Source organism: Onychostoma macrolepis, chromosome 08 (genome assembly GCF_012432095.1).
Source record: "Onychostoma macrolepis isolate SWU-2019 chromosome 08, ASM1243209v1, whole genome shotgun sequence".
In the NCBI taxonomy this organism is placed as follows: Eukaryota; Metazoa; Chordata; class Actinopteri; order Cypriniformes; family Cyprinidae; genus Onychostoma; species Onychostoma macrolepis.
In genome coordinates this window covers 10,827,959-10,840,083 of record NC_081162.1, presented here as the reverse complement: position 1 = coordinate 10,840,083, position 12,125 = coordinate 10,827,959, and the positions used below count along the sequence as shown (strand labels likewise).

Here is a 12,125-nt window from a genome sequence, read left to right as displayed (position 1 = left end):
CCTTGACCCAGGGCAAATAGACATGCAGCTATTACTTAGATTTTTCAAGGCATCTCCTCAAAACACCAAGCACTTTAACTATAGCGCATATGAAAAAAAAAAATGATTGAAAGGCCCTCGTTCAACTCGTCCTTGATTATGAGGAAAATAACTAAAGCGCTGAATCAAAAATTAATGTCAGCTCCATTAAAGAATCAATACATGACCTCAATGAAGCAGCCAGTCCTGCATAGCGACACTCTCAAATGCACTATGCAATCAGAGGCTGCTCTCCACACTGTAACTAAAAGCGTCTGCTCAATATTTATAAGAGGATGTCTAGACTACCGCTGTTCAGGGGTCAGGTAAGTTGAAGATGTCCTAATGCCTGAATACGACCATAAATCACATCCGCTCTCAGTCGTAATCATGATAGACAGGACTGTAAAACGCAAAATGCTTGCTCAGGTTTAGACCTCTGACACCTTCAGTTCAGATGAAGGCCTCCAGGTCTCCCTTTAAACCTGTCATGAAGCTTCAGTGAAAAACGTCTATTCAGACAGAACAGCAAGCTGGGATTATTCACACTCATAGGATCAATGCAAATGTGTGAATGCAGATACAAAGTTATTTTGCAGTATTCTTGGCTCTGTACCACACAATCTGGTTGGGCTTAACTAGATATGCAATTTCAGTGCTTACCAGGCTGGAAAAGGATTTGGTTCTATGGTAAGTAAATGAAGCGCTACATAATTTGCTATTGCCATTAAAATCAACCTGAGTATTTTTGTCAGAATCAACACAAACAAATGTAAAGGTGAATATATGGTTCAACAGATGCAAGAAAGTAAAGGTCACAGTTTACCATACATAAACTGCAGTGACGCAATCGGTTTGATAATAGAAGTTTAATGCCGCATTTTTTTCTGTAAATTAGAATGTCTTTTACTTTTAATTTGACTTTTTCTGAGCGAAAAATGAATATCATACATTTTTCCTATGTTTCACAAATGTCAAAGAATAAAATGTCATTCAGTGTAACAATTGTTCCAAAAATAGGAATATTTGGAACAAGCATCATTAGATGACATATTAAAATACTCTATTTGAGGATCACAGTGCAACCCCCCAAAACTGATGAATTCTTCTTCAAACCATTTTTACATAAATATCTCTGTTATACTGATTGATGATGGAACATTATTTCATCCAAGTTTTGACATTTCATTTCCGCAACTGAAACATTAAAGTAGACACTTTACTTGCATTTGGTATGCTTTTTATGTATAGAAAATCACTTTTGTAAATTTAATTTAATGTTGGCACCAAAATGGGACGTTTCAGAAAAACTTAAAAGAATTGTACTATTTGCATATTATATACATATTATGTTAATTTAGATTTTCTTAATATTTGATTAGTAATATGCATTGCTAAGGACTTCATTTGGACAGCTTTAAAGGTGATTTTCTCAATATTTATATTTTTTTGCACCCTCAGATTCCAGATTTCCAAATTGTTGTATCTCAGCCAAATATTGTCCTGTCCTAACAAACCATACATCAATGGAAATCTTATTTATTCAGCTTTAATGTGTATAAATCTCAGTATCACAAAATTGACCCTCATGACTGGTTTTGTTGTATATATATATAATCTGAAAAGTTTAAATATTTTAACGTGTGTGAATAAATCCAACCACCCCTATAGATTTCAGTTTCACTTACCATAATCCGTGACCGACAGAGGAGCGGCAGGGATTTATATCTTTAACAAGACTCAAACTGACACAGGCAGAGTGAGAGACTGGATTTTTTTGATCAGGTAGGGTACAAGTGATTTCCAAACCTTTCAGTCGGTTTATATATATATCATGTATGTATTATTTATCTCGTATAGGATGCATTTGGTTGAGTTACGCTGCAGTAAAACGCTTCATTGAAGTACTACGGTGATTATCTCTTCAGCGCGAGCAGGACAAGCAACAATGCAGAATATTAAGAACTATGACTGATACTATACATAACATTATAATTAGAACAATATTATAATAAAACGCTGTGAATTTTTAGAGTTTAGTTGCTGAGTTTCTGCACGTTGTTGCGTGAAGAACACGTCCACAAAAGGAGTTCATTCAGAGCCACGCAGACACGTTCATGCATTCGGGGCATTTTGTGCAGATAGTTTTTAAGTCGTAATATAACGTTACGTTGTATAAATAATGAAGCATATTCTATATGAGTTAAATCCCACTGATTAAAAACCTGCTATCAAATGCTTCATTGTACTGGTCATCTTCAGCGCGCGCAGCTCAAAACAGAAATGCAGAACATTAATAACTTCTGTCAAATATATAACGTTATAATGAGAGCACTATTGTAAAAAATTTGTATGAATTCTTAGGGTTTCGCTGACGTTTAATGCTATCTTTTTAATCAAAGCATAAAACATTATTTTTGTGTCTGCGAGGCATCCGTAACACATTTTCCCTGTGTGTTAACATCAGTAATTATGACTGTCGAATGTCTGACTTGATATATATATATATATATATATATATATATATATATTACAAAATACAAAAAATGATGGAATTCACCTGCTCATATTTCTCCAGCTCGGTATGGTAGATCTGTCTGATCTGGGAGAGTTTGGCCCTGTAGTCAGAGTGCTCGATGGAGTTGTCAGTGGGACTGCCGGCTGCTGCTGCTGCCGCCGCCGCCGCCGCCGATCCTCCACCCTTCTCCGGTCCTGACACGCCCTCTGCCAGAAGCATGTTGTCAAGACGCATCAGCTGTGGATCGGGCGGGTCCTCCTCCTGAGCCCCGCGGATACTTAGACCTGATAAACAACAAGAAGCAATCGGTCAGTGACATGACGAGGCTTTTTATATTCTTAAACAGTTTTGAATCAATTTATCGTACTAGATGTATGACTCTTTTCAACTGTGGAATAGAAAAGATTATATTTTGATACTATTTTAAAGTCAATTAAAGTAATTTGGGCCCAAAGAAAACATGGACCCCAGTGACATTTTTCAAAATATATTATGTTTTAAGTTTTTGTAAGGGTTTAGTTAGTGAGCATGTTCTGAAAGGGATATTTTGGCCAAAAATGAACAGTCTGTCATCATTTACTTGCTCCAGACCTGTTTGAGTTTTAAACTTAAAGTGATAGTTCACCCAAAAATGAAAATTCTGTCATTAATTATTCACCCTCATGTCGTTCCAAACCCGTAAGACCTTCGTTCATCTTCGGAACACAAATTAAGGTATTTTTGATGAAATCCGAGAGCTCTCTGACCCTCCACAGACAGCAAGGGTACTACCACGATCAATGTCCAGAAACGTAGCAAGGACATTGGTAAAATAGTCCATGTGACATCAGGGGTTCAACCGCAATTTTTCAAAGCTATGAGAATACTTTTTGTGTGCAAAGAAAAGAAATATAACGACTTTATCCAATTTATGTGTTGTTTACATGAAGCAGAAGCAAGCGCATGTGTCGTGATACTCTGTCCACAATGGCGCGTCACAGGAAACAGTATGAGGAGGAGAAGAATAGTTGAATAAAGTCATTATTTTGTAAAAAGTATTCTCGTAGCTTCGTAAAATTACGGTTGAACCCATGATGTCACATGGACTATTTTACCGATTTCCTTGCTACGTTTCTGAGCCTTGATTGTGGTAGTTCCCTTACTGTCTATGGGAGAGTCCGAGAGCTCTTGGATTTCATTAAAAATATCTAAATTTGTGTTCCGAAGATGAACGAGGATGAACATGTTTGGAATGACATGAGAATGAGTAATTAATGACAGAATTTTCATCTTTGGGTGAACTATCCCTTTAAGTGTAAACAGTGTTAAGTGTTAACTATCCCTTTACTAGTTTAAGTGTAAACTATCCCTTTAAGTGTAAACTCAAACAGGTCTGGAACAAGTAAATGAAGATAGACTCTTAGCCAGATTTTTGGCCAAACTATCCTTTTCAGAACATGCTCACTTGCTAAACCCTTACAAAAACTTGATTAACTATACATATTTGTAAATGTGATGGATACTGTGTCTAAACCACACATAATGCAACAAGTTCTCAATGTTTTCGAGAAACCCAGATAAAAAAAAAAAACAGAAAATGTAAAGATGTATACTGTCTCGCTTGGGCCGTCTGCTGCCCTCATGACCCGTGAATGATGAAAGAGTGAATTATTTATTGTTGAATGATTGAATTTCATATAGGCGTTAATCACAGGCGCACTATCACACGGGTAGTCAGCTCTGCAATCAAGCCTCTGTCTGTCAGCAAATACCACTATCTGTCACAACAGGCCAAAATAACTACAGACTGTATTAGAGTGAAAATACGTCGTCAACTCCGGCCCATCTCTATGCTTGAGTTAAAGTGAGATGGATCAGGGCACTGGGGGTATTGAGAGAGTGCTGAAAAGGCCCGTAGGTACGAATTTGTTTTTCCTCTGTTTTGCAGTGCTGCCTTCTCGAATTTTCACAGCACACTGCACACACAGTGTGTGTACTCACAGCCATACATGACAGGGACACTCACCGACTGACACACACTCAACAGCGTGATGGCACCTCTCCACGCTGAGGCGATGCTAAACAGAAAGGCGCGCTTGTACACGTGTCTGAACGCGCTCGCCTGCTGTTCCAAAATCACGAGTACAGCGTAATAATGAGCAGAAAGTGTTCTCACAAGTGCCGTTATGTTTTGTTGTTAACAAACTGTTTTATTATACAACCCGGTTCTGCTCTCTGCAGAGGCAAGGCTGCTTGAAATGTATGTAAATTTGCATAGCAATCGATATGAGGGTGAAAGATAGCTCATTGTGTTTGCCTGATATTCATAATGAACCTTGGAGCAGTAAAGAGCCATTAAGATTGATTACAAACTTCCTCATCATGCTTGCCTCTCTCTCTTTCTCTCTCTCCGTGTTTGCATAATGAATTCCATTCATATAGGAGAATAATGAAGCAGAAAAAGTTCTTTTTGTGAAAGATTTTAATCAAACGTTTTAATCTTAACATGTATTTGTAACGGTGCCTCTCTAAGAAGATGCACACTGTCTGTGGCATTCTGTGTTTGTTATTTGGGACACATCCCTATTTCGACTTTCATAGTAGTAGTGTTTGTCATTAACTGTAAGAAACAATGTTCTTGGTAACTAAAACTGCCTGGATTACAGCTTTCTGCCATTTTGTTTTACCTTTTTATACAGAATTATGGGAACGTAAAGAACAGATCCCAATTAATTTTCATTCAACACACTAAAATGCCAGACAAAAAAAACACAGCCTTAAAACCAGAATAAAAACAAGCTGAAATTAACATACTATTATTCAGCTAACACAGGGGGCGAGAAATCATCATAAATGCACAAAGAAATGTCTAGGACTAAGATGAGTGTGTGTATGCTGTGGTTGGTCTGGGTATTTTGGACGGTTTAACTAGTGGGTGATTTGGGGGTTCTGAGAGTTTCTGAGAGCTTCATTACAGGCTTCATTAAGATACTGTGAGATGCTGAATCCTAAATGAGGAGATTACTGACTTTATTATTGCACTGTGGAAGCCTGGCAAGCAGCTAAGCCTCTCTGTGTGTTTGACAGAGACACAAAGACACACACACACACACACACACATTACACACAAGAACACAGGTATGCTTGATGGGTAAACAGTTTAAAGAAATGTATTTTACATTGGAGTAGTTGAACATTATATGGGGGGGGGGGGGGAGTACAGAAATACACACTGCCATTCAAAAATTTGGGATCAGTAAGGCTTCAATTATTTGATAAAAATCCAGTAAAAACAGGAATATTGTGAAATATTATTACAAGTTAAAATATCTTATGTTTTATTATATTTTATTTGAAGTTTAATTTATTCATGTGATGCAAAGATGAATTTTCAGCATCATTACTGCAGTCTTCAGTGTCACATGATCCTTCAGAAATCATTCTAATATGCTGATTTGATGTTCAAGAAACATGTTAGGTTTCAGCAGTAAAACCAGGATAGGTTTTTTTCGGGATTCTTTGATGAATAGAAAGTTCAAAAGAACAACATTTATTTAAAATAGAAATCCATTGTAACATTATAAATGTCTTTACCCTCACTTTTTATCAATTTAATGCATCCTTGCTGAATAAAAGTAATAATTTCTTTCAAACAAACAAATAAAAAATAGTGGGGGGGAATAAGTACTTCCCTGCATTTAGTAGCCGGCATTGCCATACTACAGGGCATTTCTTGATTTTTATGTGAACTACCTAGTTTATTTACAATATGCCGTTCAAATCAATCCCACAAACAAAATACAAGTTTGAACGCATATATACAAACTAACATAATTGACTAAGGTTATACATTTACAACGCTACACTTGCTTCTAATTCTTGTGCACATTACAACATAAACAAATATTTACACATTCATTTTATGGTTTTGCAAACAGACTTCAAGACTCGCTCCCATAAAGCACAACCACACAAAAAAAAAAAAGCTACAATCCATCAACGCCTGCGGCGAGCAAACCCAGAATACAAACAAACCCCACCGAACACGGACACTCTAGCTAACCCACTTTTGTAAATAAACAAAGACAAGATGCTGTCAACATCAACATGAAGAGACCATTTACTCGGCTAACACAACAAATTTAAAGAGCGGCACCTTCAGCCCAGACTGCCTGGCCCGTGCGCTATTGATCAGGTGTTAGCGCATGTATGTGCTGTTGATATTAGGCCATGGGGTGTAATGGTGTGAGAGGCCGAGGATGAATGAGGTCATTTGTGTGAGACGCTCAGCTGGCCGTGCTGGACAATGCAGTGTCAGCGCACAGAGCCAAGGCCACACCAGGGACAATATGACCCTACTCCACTGACTGCAAGAGCAGTCACACAACTACACATACACACACAACCAACCAATCGCCAACACATCAAGTTGATCCAGTCTTATTTTAGTACTTCGGGATACTATAACAGTTTTTAGCAGTATGCTGCATTAGTTGTAGATTTGTGTGTGTGTGTGTGTGTTTGTTTGTTACTATTATTATTATTAGTTTTATTAATGTTTGTAGTTTTAGTTAAGTACATCAAGTTGATGGCATATTAGTTTTTATTATATTTTACTATTATTTTGAATTAGTTTTAATTTTCATGCTTTCATATTTTCATTTTTATCCTTTTATTTGAATTTTAGTTAGTTTTAATATTTTTTTGTTTTTGTCATTTTAATATTTATATAGTTTTTATTTTGATCTATTTTGAACAAGCTGATATTGTAGTTTTGATTACTATTTTGAATTTGTTGTATTTTTTATATTTTCATATTTCTATTTTTAATTCATTTTGTTTCAATTTTAAATTATTATTTTGAATTAATTTTATTTCCACTATTTCATATTTTCATTTCTACCCATTTATTTTAATTTTGTTAGTTTATTAGTTTTAAATGTTTGTATAGTTGATATTAATGTTTTTATAGTTTATATTAATTTTATATTAGTTATAGTTATATTATGATTTTAGTACGTGTTTATACTATATAAATGTTATTAATATTTTGAATTAGTTTAATATTTCTATTTTTAATTCATTTTATTTTAATTTCAGTTAACATTTTCGAATTGTGTTTGTGTTGTGTTGTGTTTTTGTCATTTTTATATGCTTTTTAATGTCTATATTATTTATTTATTTAAATTGTAGTTTTAATTATTTTAGTACGTCAAGTAAAAATACATGAAAATGAGAAATGTTGCAAGTTTTTTGTATATTTTATTTCAGTTAAGGTTTATTTTATTTAAAGTAATGATTTTTTTAAAGTTTTAGTTAGTAACTACAATAACCCTGATTTGATGTGTACATCATTTTCATGTGGATTAGCCAAAATGTTCCCTGTCAGATGTTAGAGCGACATTTAGCAGATGTTGTCTGTGGTTTTAAATGTTTATCAGAGGTTTGTACACAACTATGGCTTTACAAAAAAATGAGCATGATACTTTCCAGATGATGTGATGATTTGCGTGCTCGCTGGGTAGCATATGCAAGTACGAGTGTGTTTGGGTTTGCGTTTGATTTGTGTTACATTAGAGGAGGTAAAGGCTTAGTTTTTGAGGTTGGTTTATTTCTTCACGTTTCTGTCAGGTATATTAAATACACCACAACTGACACATTTCCACACCAGCCTCAGTTGTCACTACCATTCCGCTCAGTCGCTCCTGAAGGACCAGAACAGGAAACGCAGCTGAGGGAATTTACAGAGCTTTTCACTTAAACAGACATAAATCAGCACTTTCATTCAAACCAAATAATCTGAGGCCATAAAGAGCTGCTTGTCTCGCACTGTATATTACCGCCAAGTTCCTGCGAGCAATAACACGGCCGTTCGCAGGCAAAGCAAAACAGAGAGGGACGTGAGGATGTGACATGTAATGCAGTTAGAAGGTCCTGTCGCCCACACTGGCCCTGACACTTTTATCATACGTGTCCATTTCTATTTGGGAAATGGTGGGGATAAAAATGATTACTCGGCTGTGCGGAGAGCGTGCCGGGCCCCTCCAGGCTGCAGACCGGGTGTATTGGTGCCACGGCAGCCCAGGAGAACCATCCATAATGGGCACGTTTGTCGACATGGACCCCCTCCTTTCTTCCACCTCCACCTGCTGCAAGAGCTTCAAGCAAACAGTGCTGTGCTTTATGGGGCCACTTTCTTTTAACAACAGAAATAAGAGTCTAGTCATTTCCTGTTGAATCTTTACCCAGTTCACTCCCAAAAGTATTTTAGGGTTCTCCAGTCCTCTCTCTTTCAGCTGTTATACGTTTTACTTTTTCTCATCTTGTATACGGTTCCTTTTTTTGTGCAAAATTATATATATATATATATATATATATACACACAATGAATATATACACACACACACACACACAATGACTCTGCTATGATGAGCATGTTTTTGATTTCAAAATTAGATTTTCTTTAGTTTTTGTGATACATTTTGTGAAAAAAGTCAACAAAAATGAAATTGTTAAAAGGGAAACTTTTTAGAAATGATTGCAATATCTTCATGACTGTGTCAAGGTCAATAAGATTCTTAAAATGTCATGTGTTGTAACTCAATAATATTTATGAATTAATAATTCTTGACATTAAATAAATACTATGAAATATATATATATATATATATATATATATATTTAAAAAAAAACTTTAAAAAAAGTATTGATTAAGATGGGTATTTAAACATGTTCAAAGGAAATATTAGTTTTTTATTTGTTATACCACATGTGGTTTTAAACATTTACACTTAAAACTATCATAAAAATTATAATAAATAATAATATAACAAATAATAACAACAATAGTATAACAAATAATAATAATAATAATAATAATTTTAAACAAATAAACAAACAAACAAAACTTTTGTTGAAAATGGTATAAATGTTTTCCAAACCATATGAAACCATTGTGAATACAAAACATATTTTTGCTTTGCTTTATACACTCACATGTAATTTCACCATATTTTCCTTCCTTTCAGTTTGAAATATTCTCCCTCTGTTCGCTTCTCTTAATCTTTATTCTTATCCGTTTTATTATAGCAACACTATTCATATAACTTCTGGCTCACGGAGGATCCAGACAAATAAGAAACAAGCAAATCTCCTCAGTTGTAACAACACTTTTATCACTTCAAACTAAACCCCAATATGTCTGAAATGAATTAGTGCTATCACATCCACACAGCGGGTTATTTCATCCCGAGGCCTGCAGTTTCCTTTAAGCTAAGCAGCTAATAACACTTTTAGGATGAGCAATGTAAACATCGTGCCGTGATACTGGTAAAATAGGCTTTGAGGCGATTAGATCTCTCATTGGCAGTAAAGCCGCAAATACGCAGCTGAGAATTTCCACTGCTTTAGTCACAGATATCCGCACTGGATTTACCTAATACCTCACTCTCTCAGCATAAGCTTGACGGCTTCACGTGTAAACACCATGCACCTTTATCCAAACCCTTTACCTGACGCAACAATCCCAGGTAGTAGTACGAAACATTCGTTTTTTGTGCCTTTAAACTTTTTTTGTCTGATGCAAGTTCCCTAGGACTTAAACCCCGAGCCAAGGCGACAGAAAAAGCTCTGTTCTGAGCAGCTGGGTCTGATGCAACGTTGCGGGTATCATAGTAAATGGACAATAGGGGGTTTGGAGCTCGTTTGAAGAATGGAGGCCAAGCTTCACCTTCACAAGTTCCCTAAAAATACACAGTACGGTGAAGAACCAGCCCCAATTAAACGCTGAGCTTTAGGCCTGTCACTCGATTTCATCAGCTCAAAACGAACAACACGATGAAGGGGGAACTGTTGCTGGTGTGTTACGAATCTTTAAAAAAAACTGCGAACAAAAGATTACTGAATACACTCAGGCCTGTTTCACACTGTAAGCAGCGCATATTTCTAGAAGTGTACAGTAGGTCCAGCATGAACAATACAGTGTGAAACAGGCCTTATACAAAAGACAGGCACAATGTTACTGTTATAGACAAGTATTTGACAACTGCGTGCCGTCACAACAATTATAGTGAATTTACACCTGCTCTCTCTGTCTCTCTCCCTCAATCTGTCCCTTAGGCACTGGGCATAACCTTACAACTGACCTCTGACCTCTACCTTGTTTACTCCCATCACTTAAGAGTGGCCATGAGAGCCATAAAGACTCATCCCTGCTGCGTTAATGTGCAGTGTTGAAGCGTGCCAAGCTCTTAACACACACACGAGCACCACTGAGAGTCGTTTTTTTTTTTTTCTTCAGTACGGTCAGCGACTTGGTGAGGATGTGTGTTTGTTTATACTTATACAAACCCGAGACCTGTGATCCTCAACCAGGGATTTCAGCTTTGCTTTAAATCAATATAACTTAAATAAAAGTTTGAATATAAAATAAAGAAAACATAAGCACTAATTAATGGCTAAACAAAATGTTTATAATGTAAATAAATGTATGATCAAATAAATGAGCACAAGAGCCTTGGAGACTTATATATACAATATGTTGAAAACTGCTTCAATGTTTGTAGAAACTGTAACACTTTTTAGTAGCAAACATTTTAGAAGAATATCTAAAAGAACAGAACTTAATTTTAATAGAATGCTTTGTAATGTTATAAACGGTTTTACTGTCACTTTTTGTTCTAAATAAAAGTATTAATATCTTACCGTCCTCAAACATTTGAACAGTGGTGTAACAAGTTTAAAAGATATTTCTGGTTTACATAGATAAAAAGTACTTTAGATGTGAAAAAAGGTTGGGAAACACTGATCTAGACAACTAAATTGTTTGTTTTCAGTTCATCCATTTAACGGAAGGCTTGAAATCCGACTGTGACGTGCTGACAGCAGAAATACTTCTCCGTGTTCGTTCATATCAGGAAGAGCATCTGGTTTTGTGAAGCAACATGAGGAGACAGGAAAGAAAGAAATTTGTTGTGATTCAGTTATCCCCTGCATGCGAGAACCGTCTTACAGTGATTTCTTCTCGAGCGCTCTCTTTCACGCATCCACGGTCCGTGAGTTCAGTTCAATACACCTCCAACTGACCCATAACCCCTCATCCCCTCTCTTTCTGTTCAATGAGTTGCTCTGCAGAAGACCGCTGCCTATCGACACCTCGGCATGTCTAATTTCATCGACCGGCACAGGTCTCCCAAAGCTAACTAATCGAAGGGGAATTTATTTCCTGTCAATATCTAGAAAGGTCATCTCTCTCAGTGCTCGGTCGTTCATGACCATGAAAAGTGTGTATGTGGGGCCGGTTTTGCAGACTAAATGTCCCCACAAGGAAAATGGCTTAATAAATGCACTAAATAATGTGTTAAATAAAATCTAAAAGGATTGTGAGATGGTTAGGGAAGAGAAAACATCATTAGCTCAGTATAAAAACAATAGAAGTCAATGGAAAGTGTGTGTTAAAGTGAGCCAAACCGAATCAGGATTACAAAATGCATTTGGAATCACATATGATGCGCTTCTGGATGTGGATCTACCTCTCAGTGACGTCTGTTGGAGAAACATTAAGATCACAGCAGATCAGATCACTTCTAAAAATATTTTGTTCTGCCAAGTA

General features: G+C 36.2%; 1 protein-coding gene across 9 annotated transcripts in view; it reads right to left on the bottom strand.

Moving 5' to 3' along the window:
* Positions 1-12,125, bottom strand: part of pbx3b (pre-B-cell leukemia homeobox 3b) — an 89,882-nt gene that overhangs the window by 16,602 nt on the left and 61,155 nt on the right. For all 9 annotated transcript variants that reach the window (XM_058784369.1, XM_058784371.1, XM_058784374.1 and 6 more), the window contains one exon: positions 2,579-2,820. In XM_058784369.1, coding sequence (XP_058640352.1) covers positions 2,579-2,820 — 242 coding nt within the window. The remainder of the gene's footprint in view (positions 1-2,578; positions 2,821-12,125) is intronic.